This window comes from Taudactylus pleione, unplaced genomic scaffold (assembly GCF_031769625.1).
Source record: "Taudactylus pleione unplaced genomic scaffold, aTauple2 ptg000465l, whole genome shotgun sequence".
NCBI lineage: Eukaryota > Metazoa > Chordata > Amphibia > Anura > Myobatrachidae > Taudactylus > Taudactylus pleione.
In genome coordinates, this window is record NW_028284867.1 from 531,204 (window position 1) to 546,567 (window position 15,364).

General features: G+C 48.0%; 1 protein-coding gene across 5 annotated transcripts in view; it reads right to left on the bottom strand.

Annotated features, from left to right (window-relative positions):
- Window positions 1-11,154, bottom strand: part of LOC148504587 (uncharacterized) — a 54,117-nt gene extending 42,963 nt beyond the window's left edge. For 4 of the 5 annotated variants that reach the window (XM_088448752.1, XM_088448753.1, XM_088448751.1 and 1 more), the window contains exons 1-4: window positions 11,066-11,154; window positions 8,409-8,515; window positions 4,299-4,413; window positions 1,324-1,498 (exon numbers count right to left, since the gene is read on the bottom strand). In XM_088448752.1, the coding sequence (XP_088304878.1) occupies window positions 1,324-1,498; window positions 4,299-4,413; window positions 8,409-8,505 (387 nt within the window). In that variant the 5' untranslated portion in view covers window positions 8,506-8,515; window positions 11,066-11,154. The remainder of the gene's footprint in view (window positions 1-1,323; window positions 1,499-4,298; window positions 4,414-8,408; window positions 8,516-11,065) is intronic. The other variant, XM_088448754.1, reaches the window with a different exon arrangement.
- Between the last annotated feature and the right edge of the window lie 4,210 nt (window positions 11,155-15,364).

Below are 15,364 nucleotides of genomic sequence, written 5' to 3' on the forward strand. Positions count from 1 at the left end.
GGGCTTCCCTAACTATCCGATGTTACTCGATGTTACCGATTGTTTCTCTATTTTGACAAAGTGTGTGGATGTGAGTAAGGGGAAGTGGGCGTCCTTATGTCAGGCTGCGATCGCAATGCGAATGGAAACATTTACATATCACTGCTGATATTACCAACTGCGCTGCGTGCCTATAACATACTTGCCTACCCTCCCGATTTGGTCGGGAGCCTCCCAAAAATCGGGTGCCGCTCCCGACCTCCCGGGAAGGCAGGCAAGCCTCCCGAGGTCGGCGATGTGCCCGCACCCCCCCGCACTTTTAAGTAAAAACACCGGCAGCAGGGGGGCCGGTGACACGATTCGTGCTGAATCGCGTCATTGTGGCTCCGCCCCCGGCTGCACAATGCCATTAATCACGGCATTGTGCAGAGGGGGCGGAGCCACGATGACGCATTCGCGCTGTCACACCCCATGCTCCGCCCCCAACGCCACGTCAGGTGCCGGGCCCCGCCCCCTTTGGCAGCATTACGCCCCCAGCCCTGTAAGCCCGACAGCTCCCTCCCGGAAGGAGGGAGCTAAATGTCGGCCAGCCTGGCCTATAAGCAGAATAGCGATCCTTAGTGAATCAGGCCCTGTGTTAGATAAATGCTACAATCTGATTGGTTGCTATGGGCAACACCTTCTCCTGACCTCTGACCTTGGTTTGATAAATCTTCTCTAATCTTTTTTTGGAACAATTATATTAACGTGTAGGTTATGTTTGTGTTACAGGATATGGTAAAGGATCACACTACTAGAAGACGTTCTCAATCTATTATCTCCTCTTACTAATTTCCCTATTATGTGGGCATTATATCTACAGCCCCGATTCCCCGTTCTGCCGGTCCGCCATCCAATTCAGCAGCCATCGGTGATCCGTCGGCAGATCAGGGAAAAACAGCATGTTAAAAATACCCAACTTGCCAATCAATATCATATTTTGGTTGGGACAGATGAATCGAGGATTTCCAACATGTTGGATTTCTGGATTTCCTGGCTCTTGCCTTGATTGAACAGGGACTTGGAGCAATCCATCATAGATGTAAGAGCCCCATTACTATACACATGCCACAAACATTTACAAGGAATTACCTAGTTACGAGTTAAGACATTAAAGATATGTAACAGATCTCATTCTACAAATACATGGCACGTTTGGTGTTTCACCAAAATTCAACCTTTATGGCGTTCAGCTGCTTCCTGACTTCCCAGCAGTTAGGGCACATGACATTTGCAATACATTTGAATATGTTGTGATGGTTCATAAATGTAATATAATAACAGGATATTATTTTATTAGCAAACCTGGCTGAGGACGTAGGGTAGGTCCCTCCGTGACACCTTTACGCAGTTCTTGCTGGTCGCCAGGAACTTCAGTTCTTCTTCAGAGAGGCCGATATGAATTTCACCCTTTAGGACGCCCACCGTCGCTGGTACTGACCCATTAATCCGAACAATCTCTTCCACTTCATTAGCCATGCTGGCAATCATACAGAGGATGGATAACCGTCAGCAGAGGTCACATTAAGTTTTATGTAATATGTTTAAAGTGAACCTTCTGTAAAACCTAACTTGTGATCGACCATAACCCCTAGCCCCCATACCTTTTAGAACGTTCCATCGTTCATTGCCTATAGCTGGCAGGTCAATAGGGGGCTGAAGTAATTGGCTGTAGTTTAATGAAAGCCATACTTGTTATAATGGGAGTTGCACTGATTCTGAGATGCACGCAACTCCAAATGCGCTCGCATCTCGCAGTTTTTGGCAAACTGCGCATGCGTTGCGGCCTGTATACACAACATAGACCATTCTGATTTGGCCGCAACTTGGAGTTGCTTCCTATGCAAAGATCTGTCCGTTATCAGTCGACTCACCTGCACCAGATATTGATGGTGACTGCTCTCGCAACCAGAGTCCTGGGGGTGAATTTACTAAGATTCGAGATGGTCCCGAACAGGTGAGTATGTATGTGTATGTATGCATGTATGCAATAAAGCTTTATTTTCCAGGTGTGTTGTGTGTTTTTTTAACAGGTACCAGTGGGCCCTTAATGCCCCGCATGCTGGTACTTGTGGTTCTCCAAGTATCTAACGCGTGGGAGGCTTGCTGGAACCTATAGTTCCACTGTAAAGACAATGATGATAAATCTATTTTTTACACTGCACCAAACACTATCAACCCGCCACCCGCCACCCAGGGGTGGCGGGGATAGCCCCGGGCTGTCAGCCTAGGCCAGGGGTGCCCTGGAGAGGGTGACCCCTTTAATGGGGGGGGGTCACCAACTCCCCAGGGACCCCTGGCCTGGGCTGACTAATGGTCAGGGCTGATGCTGCGGCTGGGGGGCACAGTGAAAGGGCACCCCTGGCTGTGGCATCAGTCCCCCGTTAGAAAGGGTCCAGGGTTGGTTTTAAATATACAGGGGACCTCACGTCATTTTTTTTCTCCGTATATTTAAAACCAGCTCTGTCCCTGTTGCCTTGTGCTGGTTGTTGCATTACAAGGGATCCCTACACATTTTTTCCCTGTAATGTTAAGAACCTGGACAGGCTGTCACGACCGAGCTGGTTAGTCCCTATTTTTTCCAGGTACAGAAAGAAACATACACAAATCACCATGATTTGTGTAGGTTTCTGACCATCTCGCAGCTCAGGGGGTTGAGAGTTTGAAAAGTGATTTTGACAGAGAGTTTGCTCCTATCTCACCCGAGCTTGTCATCCCGACTTTTGGTAAATTTGAGAGATATATGTTTTAGGTGAAAAGTACTTCCGATTTGGCCCAATGGTGATAAGATTCGAGATTGCTATCTCACCCGAGTTTTACGAGTGAGATGAGAGAAATCTCTCTCTAAGGGGCCTATTCATCAACACTAAAATAACGTTTTTAAAGGACATTTTCCTTAATTAACGTTATTTTAGTATTCATGATGACACTTAGCAAGGAGATATCAGTGTTATCTCCTGTGCTAAGTCCCCCTGCGTTAATTTCCACACTCCCCATACATTAGTACATTAGTATGGGGATATGGAAATTATGGTATTCATCAAATTCCGAAAATTATGTATTTTCGGAATTTGATGGAGATACTATCCGCCACTGTGAGGTGGTGAATAGCAGGTAACACTTAACTGTGTCAGCGTGGGCAGGTCCCCCAGCGTCTCCCTCCGGCGCTCTGGTGCGTCCTCTGGCTCCGTCTGCTATGCGGTCATTTGTTCCACCAGCAGAACACAATAAAGTTTAGAAAAAAACAAACAAACATTTTTTTTTTCTAACCAGTACTGTGTGCTGCTGGGAGACCACATGACCGTATAGCAGACGGAGCCGGAGGCTGCTGCGCGAGCAGGTAAGTGCTGAACAGTGGGGGGAGGTGAGTGTGGGGGGGGGGGGGGGCAGGTGAGCGGAGGGGTGGACACAAACTTACCGCATCTGTAGGCAGAGCTACGCATGCGCTGGTTGTACAGATGTTACAGCGCATGCACAGCACCAGTGGCGGGCTGGGCCGGGGGGCAGGGTGCCATGTGCCCCCCAGGCCGGTAACATTTTAGTGTCCCAGGGCCGCCCGCAGCCATGCTCTGCATATACATAGCAGCGCAGGCTGTGGAAGGCCGTCGGCTGGGGCTGGTCCTCCTCCGCTCTCTGCTCCATCGGACTTCCTACCTTGAGCCCCGCCTCCTGTTCTCCGCTCTGTGACTGTGTATGTATCTGTGTGTATAAGTGTGTAAGTATGAGTCTCTGTAACTGTATCTGTGTGTATGTATGTGTCTCTGTAACTGTATGCATGTATCTGTGTGTATGTATGTGTCTCTGTAACTGTATGTATGTGTGTTTGACTGTGTATGTATGTCTGGGTATGTGTTTATATTTAAGTGTGTTTATTTTATTTATTACTACCGTCCCCAGAACAGGGGGGCTGTACAGTGTGATGTCGCGATTGCGTCATTGTGGCTCCGCACCAATGCTGCAATTACAGACGTGATTCAGTGCGAATTGCATCATCGATCACCTGGACTGCCCACTTTTGTTCGGTAAGTGGGTGGGTAGCGGCCGGCACCGGGCAGCCTTGCACACTATTTCAGGCAGCCGGGAGCGGCTCCCAATTTTCGGTGGCCTCCCGGTCATTCCGGGAGAGTAGACAAGGATGATTTAAAAACATCATCAATAGATCATGTAACAAATTTATTGGTAGGGGCCCCCCACAAGTTAGCAGCCCTGGGGCTCCCACAAACCTTTAATCCAGCCCTGACCCACTCTAATATACAGACATACTTGGTATTTATGCGCACCTGATGTTTTCCGGATACGGCATGCCATGTGTAATAATTGTGCTCTCCAGAGCCACAACTGGTCTCCTCTCTGCTAACGCCTCGCCCACGCTGGGGTGTATTCTGAATGAAGAGTCTACAGCGGAGACACACAAGAGGTATGGACACAATATAACCACATAAAAATAATCATTAGGGAACAAAAAAATAAACACTTAGAGGCTACTTCCACTGGGATATGGGCGGCAACAGGTTCTCTATAAATATAAATAAGCAGGGCCGGCGCTACCACTAGGCAAACTTAGGCAGCTGCCTAAGAGCGCCGGCCACTGCAGGGCGCCTCTGGAATAATGAGTAGTACGTACCGCACATAAGTGCAGCCCGCACTACACTACTAGTAACAAACACACAGCCGCCGACAGCTGTGTGTTTGTTTTAGCAGCCGATGAGAGTCAGACAGACTCATCGGCTGCTGCGCCCACTGCCGGAACCAGACTGGAGCTCACTCATGAGCTCCATTTTCCGGTTCCCGCAGTGGGTGATGGGAGAGAAGTCATGACATCTCTCTCATCATGCAAAGCGGGCCGGCCCGGGGGACAGAGGAGCGGACACCGGAGCAGGGTTTAAGGTGTGTGGAGTTATGTTTTTTACGTGTGTCTGGCCCTGGGATCACTGCTGGGGGTACTGCTGGGGGGGGGGGGCGGATGGACGGACGGACTACTACTGGGGGCACTGCTGGGGACGGACTACTACTTGGGGTAACGCTGGGGGGGACGGGGGACTACTACTGGGAGCACTGCTGGGGGGGGAGGGGACTACCACTGGGGGCACTGCTGGGAGGACTACTACTGGGGGCACTGCTGGGAGGAGGGGACTACTACTGGGGGCACTGCTGGGGGTGGGGATTACTGCTGGGGGCACTGCATAGGTGGGAATTACTGCTGGGGGCACTGCATAGGTGGGAATTACTGCTGGGGGCACTGCATAGGTGGGGAAGGACTACTACTGGGGGCACTGCATAGGTGGGGAAGGACTACTACTGGGGGCACTGCTGGGGAGGGGGACTTCTACTGGGAGCACTGCATTGGGGGGGACCACTGCTGAGGGCACTGCATAGGTGGGTATTACTGCTGGGGGCACTGCATAGGTGGGAATTACTGCTGGGGGCACTGCATAGGTGGGAATTACTGCTGGGGGCACTGCATAGGTGGGAATTACTGCTGGGGGCACTGCATAGGTGGGGAAGGACTACTACTGGGGGCACTGCATAGGTGGGGAAGGACTACTACTGGGGGCACTGCTGGGGAGGGGGACTTCTACTGGGAGCACTGCATTGGGGGGGGACCACTACTGGGGGCACTGCACCAGGGGGTTAGTACTGGGGGCATTATATAAGGGGCACTGCATAGGGGGACCACTACCTGGGGCACTGCATAAGAGCTTGTGTAGCTATCCGAGGGGGGGCGCAAGGTTGAAGAAATGCCTAGGGTACCAAGAATCTGAGCACCGGCACTGAAAATAAGTTACACATAGCAGCAAAAAAAATCCTGTTAAATAGCACAATAGAAAAGAAAAACAAATCAGGAGCTAGTTTTCCACTGGTAAAGGTGCAAGTTGCCAGATGCGAGGTGCGAGTTGCCGTTATCTCTGCGAATTTGCATTGCTAATTTATTTGGCAATCCAATTAGCAACTCGTATTGAACTGATCAGAGTAAACTCAAATTTTGCCGTTTGCACCTCCCTGAAGGTGAGAGATCTTAGGGAAAATATTAATTTTGAGGTTAAAATGTTGGAACACAGGGGCCTGATTCAGCAAGCAACGCAAGTGAGAGAACGCACGTACTCAGCCGATGTTTTTGCACTGCGCATGCATCGCACTGTGCGTGCTAGCCGGTGCGATCGGGTAAGCATACGTAGACTACAAGCAGCATGTACGTAGACCCCTTCTGATAGTGATTGACAGGAAGTGTCTTTTGTGGGTGGTGACGGGGGGGTGGTCGGGCAAACGCAGGCGTGCCTGTGCATTGGGACATCGTTTTAGGGGCGTTCATAATTAAGCCAGTGCAGCGACGGACACAGTTATGAGACTCCGTGCAGACAGGAAGTGGCCAAGATCCTGTGCGAGGTCTGGTCAACCACTATTATGCAAGTGTGGGCGATGGTTCTCTATGTTACCGATGTTTACTCTATATTGCGTACTCATCAGGCTGTGCGTAGAGGGAGATGGGCGGATTAGTATGGGGCTGGGCTGCGGTCTCCGTGCGTATGCATTTAGCATATTCTTGCAGCAGCTGGGTGCGTGCGTCTGCTATCCTTGCTGAATCAGGCCCACAGTGCAGAACACCTTGGACAGAGGCACTGAGTGGGGGGGGGAGCGGGTACTAATTACCCAGGCTTGGGCTTGTTTGGCATGGTTGAGCACAGGTAGTAAAATCTAATTGACTGAGGTACAAATTAAGTCACATGTGCTCAACCATAGATATCTCTAAAACCTGAACTGTTGGGGGGCCTTGAGCAGGGCCGCCATCAGGGAGGGGCTGCCGGGCCTCCAGTCCCGGGCCCGGCAAGGAAAATCATCAGTGCTCGCAGAACGGCAACCAATCAGAGCAGCTGCTCCTGATGGGCTGCTGTTCCGCGAGCTGACTCCAATTACAGCTCGCGGAATGGCAGCCAATCAGGAGCGGTTGCTCTGATTGGCTGCCATTCTCTGAGCTATGATTGGCTCACGGCCAGCTCCATAGTTCACATGCCACAGTGCTGATGCTCTCCCTCCTTGCCTGCCGCCCAGTGCATTCCTTGCCCCTCTCTCTCAGGAAGTACTATGAAAAGAGCAGGTATGTTGATCCTGCCTTGTGCCCCCGTGAGTCCAGCCAGCCTTACCTGCACTGCCCCCTTAGTCCAGCCAGCCTGCCCACCCCCAGTCCAGCCAGCCATCCTGCCTTCCCTGCACTGCCCCCCCCAGTCCAGCCAGCCTTCCCTGCACTGCCCCCTAAGTCCAGCCAGCCTGCCCACCCCCCAGTCCAGCCAGCCATCCTGCCTTCTCTGCACTGTCCCCCCAGTCTAGCCAGACTTCCCTGCACTGCCCCCCCCCAGTCTAGCCAGCCTTCCCTGCACCTTAGTCCAGCCAGCCATCCTGCCTTCCCTGCACTGTCCCCCCCCCCCCCCCCAAGTCTAGCCAGCCTTCCCTACACTGTCTCCCCCCCGTCCAGCCATCCTTCCCTGCACCCCCCCTCCCCATTCCAGCCAGCCAGCCTTCCCTGTCAGCTACCCCATCCCCAGTCCGGCCTGCCTACCTTCCCTGCCCAACCACTATTCCAGCCAGCCTGCCTACTTTCTCTGCCCCTCCCCAGTCTAGCCAGCCTTTCATAAGCCCCCTCCCCAGTCCAGCCAGCCTTCCTTCCTTCCCTGCCCACCGCACCCCAGTCAGCCCTCTAATTTAGCCAGCCAGCCTTCCCTGCGCCCCTACCCCCTCCTAGTCCAGTCAGCCAGCCTGTCTTCCCTGCTACAGTCCAGCCAGTCTTCTCGGCGCATGTCCTGCGTGCCTGACTTCTCTGCCTTGCCTCTCCCCTAGTCCAGCCGGCCTTCCCTGCCCTTTGCCCCCCCCCCGACTAACCAGCATTCCCTGCTCTATGCCACCCCAGTTCACTCTTGCCAGCCCAGTGCCCCCACTTGTCCAGCCTTCCCTGCCCTGTGCCCTCCCCAGTAATGTCCATCCTTCCCTGCCTTTTACCCCCACCATGTCTAGCATCCCTGGTTTATGTACCAATTGATGCACCCCCCCCCGAAGTAGCTCCACCCACATTACCCACAGCTCCACCCAAGTCTGCCCTATACCCCAGGGGGCCCTGCCTATTTTGTCAGTACCGGGCCCCACAATGGCAGCCCTGGCCTTGAGGACCGCATTTGGGAACCTCTGATTAGTAAACAGAGAGGCTTAAGAAGGTCCCTCTAAGCTCTGTACTGTAAAATAATCTCTGTTCTCTTCCCACTTTTGCCATCAATCAGATTTTAGCTATCAACCTGTAGAATGTTCTCGATAAATGATAGAATCTGATTGGTTGGCAACCATTACACTTTTAATTTATAAAAATGTTAGTATATCTCCCGCTAAGATTAAATAGAGTAACTTACTAGAACGATGCGATTGCCTGGGTGTTACGGCGCCCCATGCCTGCACCACTGCGCTGGACAGTCTAGTGGAATATCGTTTTAGGCCCATCACCAACATAGCACGTCACCTACATGAATATGTACACAAGGATTGTGAATACAGAGCTAGCTATCCATTGCTGAGTATTCAAAACAGAAAGCAACACACAACACAAAAAAGTAATACGTTTGCAAATAAATATAACCGAAACTTGACACACTAGGCGATATTTTATACAATTCGCCCGAATTCGATTCATCGGAACGACAAATCGTGTAAAATATGTCCAAATCGTGAGTATTCACTCACGATCATGATGCTGATGCGTGTCCCCGCTGGTTGTACATCACATCTTGTCTGCTGCAGGTAAGATCTGCCAATCTCAGACACGATGCACTGGAAATAGATAAGGATGCACGATAGATCGTATGTCACATTGGACACTTTTTAACACCAAATCGTGTCCAGCACTGCCGGGGAGCTGCTCTCCAGTATAAACTCTTAAGTGCCCCATACATTCGTTTCCCCAATTGCCCAATCTGAACCTCTGATCCGCTGGTTGGAAATGCCAATCGGTGGCCATCGATGAGTCAGGGAATCTGTGAAATTCTTTTTGTTCGATTTACTAATCCCGATCACATTTTGGTCGGGATTGGCAAATCAGGGAAATCCAACCTGTGTAATCCATGAGTGTCCCGGTTTAAAGGGATGATACGGTAAGCCTACACATACATAAATCCTGGAAACATGACCTGTTGACCACCCCTGGTGTAGGGGATGGTTTAAGTACTATTATTGTACACAGACACAGTAATGTTGGGTACACACTTGGCGATATATCGCTCATTGATGAATGCAGTGGTGGGTGCGTTCTCCCGATATGTCTGTAAATAACGTCATTCAGAGACATATCAGGTTGGCCCTGCAGCACAGCCAATGCCGATATATATCGGTATCTATGTCCGAGTGACCACCCGTACACTGACTGCAGGGACCCGCCGACACCAACATCTGAACTGGGCGGACAAATTTAAATGCCCACCAAGTTGTGATGTCAGCCCAGACACATCGTGTGGCCAATTGGTAAGGGAGTATAGCTAACCAATTGGTCGCTAGATCGCTCTGCTAACCGATTCGTCGTCTTATGGAGCGTACACACGGTCAGATTTGTCAGACTTGTCAGATTTGTCAGATGAACGACTGAACGTTTAAACGATCTGAACGATTTGAACGATTTTACCAAAGTTTTGAACGATTTGAACGATTGAACGATTTTTGACTGCATTAAAATGAATGGAATCGTCCAAGTCTGACTGCAAACCCATCAGATGTCAGAAATCGTTATCTGACCATCGGGAACGCGCATCGTTGATCGTCCATCGTTCAGGCATGTCAGATATGAACGATTTTCCTTCAGATATGAACGACTGAACGATTTTTAAATCGTTATCGTCCATATCTGAAGAAAAAAATCTGATCGTGTGTATGCACCATTAGTGTGTTACCAGCCAAACTTCATAGAATACTCCTGAACTCTTTATTACATTTAAACTAAATCTTATACTGCAAACTTAAATCTAAGCACCTAAGGATGAGCACAATTGGCAAAAGTGTAAAAAAAAAAAAAAAAAAAAAAAAAACAGCTCAGTTTTGCACTTCATAAATGATCCTTAATAAATAGGGTCCAGTAGTAGGGCGTGTACGGCAGGTCTAGCAATTATTGCAGCTTGAAAACAATGATCTACACATCACTATGACAAAAACGTACAATGCTGCAGTGTTACCACTAGGCCGGGCCGAAAAATACACCTTAACTCTGTAACTTGTATTTACTAATGAGTGATATCTGATATATTACTTGCTCTGTAAAGAAAAAAAAAAGAAAGACCACTGATTCTTCACGTCACCTATACCGTGGCTAAAATAACGTGATAAAAAAAAAAAAAAGGGGTAAATGGTTGAATATTTACTTAATATTAACAAAGTATAGGAATACCTGTGTTTTACAAAAACTAAAAACACTGGGTTTCCTCCGGGTACTCCGGTTTCCTCCCACACTCCAAAAATATACTGGTAGGTTAATTGGCTCCAAACATGAATTAACCCTAGTGTGTATGTGTGTGCGCATGTGATAGGGAAAATAGATTGTAAGCTTCACTGGGGCAGGGACTGATGTGAATGGCCAACACTTCTCTCTGTAAAGCGCTGCGGAATATGTGTGCGCTATATAAATAACTGGTAATAATAATAATACCAAACACACAAGTATTTTTTCATCAGACTGACTGCAATTCTGATTTGGTCCTAAAGATAGAAAATGCAATTTGGCACTACAGTGGGCCGATAAACCCCTGACATATAGGACACATTTAATTTCATATCTAGGCCTGTCAGTGTGCACTATGGCCTGTGATGTCGACTGTACATGTGGCCACAGTGGGAAGCCTAGTTCCAAAACTGTGCCTGGAAAATGAGGAGATATATATATTTTTTTTCTTTTTTAAAGAAATAAGAACAAAAAAAAATACTAAAAAATAAAACAGTGAAATTGTTCTGCAAACAGCTCTTGGCCTTTGTAAATATAACAGATTATAAATGGAGAGATATTTAGCCTCTGTAATTTTGGTCACATTCTTACCTCTCTGAATTTAGGAAGACACGAGATTACTCCTCACTAGCTGAGTAAAGGGAGGGAGGGGGTTTCCAGAAGGGGGTCCTCCTCCTCACTACACTGTCCTGCATTCCAACACAGATACTCTCTAGCTTATTATTAACCTCCAGAGACCAGACCATTTGGTGAGGGGAGGAGATGTAAGGGGACAAGCTGCCCAGCTTCCTAACATAGGCACAGGGGGAGGGAGGGGAGATACATGCTATCCGCCTGGGGCATGTAATGGATCACAAATCACATTTCAATACTAACAAAACAAAAAAAACAAAAACAAAAAACAAACCTTTAAAGTTTAAACTGGAGTTTGTATTAACAGGATTGGGCAATGACTATTGTAACAGTTAATTATTATTATTATCCCTTATTTGTACAGCACTGACATTTTCCTCAGAGCTTTACTGTTTTTTTCTTTTATAAATAAAACACAATTATTTACTTCCTCTTTTAGGTAAAGCTTCACATGTCTTACTACAGTGCATATTTATTATCATTCGCCGATTTGCCCCAGTGACATACATCTCTAAGCTCGGCGATAAACCATGTCGTTTCAAAGCGAATTATAATATTTTTTACATTCCTGCAGACACCTACTGTATTTTTCACCACTCATCGTGGCAACGAATGCACATCCAGGTTCTGGCGTGGCAGCGTTTCTGCGCCAGTGTGGCCGTAGCTTATTTAACAAGTACCGGGGATGGATGAAACATGTCGGGAAGCTGCTCCTCTTGCCTTGTGAACTCTCTTATGCTGGACATACACTATACAATTATCTGTCAGATATCTGTCCAATCTGGCTGGTTGGAATGAAAACCTGGTAATGTATGGGAGCAAATGAGATTCGATCATATGGTTTTAAACACTGGAAAACAGACAAAAAACAATTGTTCAAATTGGTTAAATTTGTGTGTTTTAACCAATTTGTCTGAACAACCATTTTTGTCTGTTTTCCAGTGTTTGTGCGCAGTAGCGGCTCCAGGCACGGGCAAGCCGGTCCGTCGCCCAAAGCGCTGCTGTTTCCGGAGGGCGCAGGAAACGCCCACCTTGCTCCCAGCGCTATAGTACATAGTTAAGCTCAGGGGGAGGGAGCGGAGGAGAGAAGGGGCGGCAACACAGGACGGCGCTGGGCGCAGCACAGCCTAGCCCCGGCCCTGTTTGTGCGCAACCGGACGATTGTCATTTGCTCCCATACATTACCAGGTTTTCATTCCAACCAGCCAGATTGGACAGATATCTGACAGATAATTGAATAGTGCACAAGTTCTCAAACTCGGTCCTCAGGACCCCAAACAGTGCATGTTTTCCAGGTTTTCATTCCAACCAGCCAGATTAGACAGATAATTGAATAGTGCACAAGTTCTCAAACTCGGTCCTCAGGACCCCAAACAGTGCATGTTTTCCAGGTCTCTTCACAGAATCTCAAGTGAATTAATTAGCTCCATCAGTGGATATTTTAAAATCTGTCAGGGAGTAATGAGTACACCTGTGCACCTGCTGGGTGACCTGCAAAATGTGAACTGTGTGGGGTCCTGAGGACTGAGTTTGAGAACCTCTGGTATAGTGTATGCCCAGCATTACATTTGAATCAGATAAGCCACAGGTTCTCAAACTCGGTCCTCAGGACCCCAAACAGTGCATGTTTTCCAGGTCTCCTCACAGAATCGCAAGTGAAATAATTAGCTCCACCTGTGGAACTTTTAAAATGTGTCAGTGAGTAATGAATACACCTGTGCTCCTGCTGGGTGACCTGGAAAACGTGACTTATGTGGGGTCCTAAGGACCGAGTTTGAGAGCCTCTGAGATAAGCATTGAACCTTTTACATCCTATTGTCTTTTTAAAACTTTTTTTTTTTTTAAACCTTGTTTTTTTTTTTATTATTTTACTCTTACTGTGCTATGAATTGGATGTTGTTAAAACAATTGTCTGTATCACAGAAACCAATAGAAAAATTCAGATTATTTTTTGGTATTTATAAAGCGCTTTAATATCCCCATTTTGATGTGGTCATTTTAAATGATTAAATTATTGGTCTATTTAAGCACTTTAGTAGCACCTTTTTGCACACACTAGACTTTTTTCACAAAGTACTTTACATCTACACTTTGCTACAAGACTTATGCACATTATATATATATATATATATATATATAAACGACAGGCTCAATCCACGGCACTCGACCATCTGGGGTGCCCTTGGTATGTGACCACACCATCTACATAAAACATATCATACAAACTCTGCACGCACATGCTTTTCAAACTGCAACTCCTTTGAACATAGGGAATGTTGGTTCCAAAATATTGCAATAATTTGTTAAGCTGGCCACCGCTTCACGGTCATTCCCATCTAGCCAGTCCCTACACTGATTCTCAGATAAATGAACTTGATCTGCCATCTTGGCCTCAAGCTTGCATACAGTTTAAACATAAAACTGGGTCCTGCCTTAAAGAGACAGGACCACACCCAGGGCTATCAGTTACTAAGCACCTGGAAAAAGAAAAAAGTTTGTCTTACATTTGAAAAACAGGGTGCCCTAGCAAGTGTGACCACAAAATTTAAATAAACGACAGGCTCAATCCAATTTGAGCCGAAAGCTCTCTGGGGCTTGCGGCCACGAGACCCTACCACAAGGGTCTCGTCGCAAGCCCGATGGTCGCGATGGTCTTGACCATCGCGACCATCATCATGGCTGCTTGCAATAGCTGTGGGTGGTCACCCACAGCTATGCGAGCGGCCAGGAGGCTGCTCGAAAAAAAAAATAGCCCGGCCCTGATTAAGAGCGAACGCTCTGTCAGAGCGTCCGGCTCTGAATCAGGGCCTCAGGGCTTCATTCAGAGCCGCTCGTAAGCGGACGCTCGTTCGCTCTGCGTATTACAATCCGTACGCATGCGCGAACCAGTCAGTGCGGCCGAAAATCGTGTGCTTGCTAAATAGCGAATGCCTGCTATTTTGAGTGACAGGAGGAGGCGTATGTGGGTGGTAACAGGGGAAGGTGCTTGAAAACGGGGAGTGGAGATCAGAACGCAGGCGTGCCTAAAGGTCAAAACGGGCGTTTTAAGGGTGTGCATAATTAATAAAGCAGCGTCATCGACCACGTCACTTGGTTGTTTTATAGTCAGAACTGCTCGCATGATTGCGGTAGGAAAAACCAACCACAAGAATAGCGAGCAGTTCAGACGCCGTTCGATGTACTCGATTAATCTAATAAATAGCGGACATGACGTATGGTGCGAGCGGCCAGGGGGCGTTTTTTTCAAAATAACGACCGTATGTTTTGTTCGCTCATTCAGACATGGAGGCGTCAACAGACCGCAAAGAGCGAACGGTTAATTTAAATAGCCACCCCCTTTTTCTGAACGAGCAAGCGCAAATAGCGTCTGGCTCTGAATCAGACCCTCAGTCCCTTAACTTCTCGATAAATATGACGTAATGTCCTGGGCCAAAATGTTTTTAGAGCTCCACTCCCAGTATCTGAAAATATTTTTTCAGAAAAATAACCCTGTGTATGTATATATATATATATTATGTTTATCTAATATCTATTTTCATTGTTCAAGCTGGTGGCCCAAATCTGGTCTTTCTGATCCACTGTGCTATCCAGTTCACATATGCAAATGTCCACAGAAAAAGGTGGTAAGTTGCCTTGGGACTAGTGTACTGATAAATTGCTTTTTTTTATTGAGGCAATAAAAATAAATCATACTACTCATCGCATTTTGATAAATAGTGGCCTTTGTCCTAAAAATGTTACAACATTTATACCTATTCCTGCTGGCAGAATGCAGATGCAGGTATTGTTTTAAATAATATAATTGTAGTTTGATCATGACATACTTGCCGATACTCCAGCAATGGCCAGGAGGCTCCCGAAAATCAGATGGCACTACCGGCCCCTGCAAGAGAGGGCAAGTCTAGCCACCACCCATCGCACCCCTCCCCCCCACTTACCTGGCAAAAGAGGGCGGTCTGGAGGGGTTTGATGATGCGACTTGTGCTGATTCGCATCATCGTAGCCCTGCCCCCTGCGCTACAATGGTGGAAATCTCAGCACTGTATAGCAGGGGGCAGGGTTGTGATGATGCGATCGCACCGCCATGCCCCTGCACCGCCCACCATTGCAGCCACCACGCCCCCTGCAGTGTCGACCGGGGCAACCAGAAAGTCGCCATACTTGGATCATGGTCAATGGTCAGGTCATGTTGGGGATGTAGTGCCCTATTAACAAACGCCTGGCCCATCATTAAATAATTGAATCGTTAAATACTGA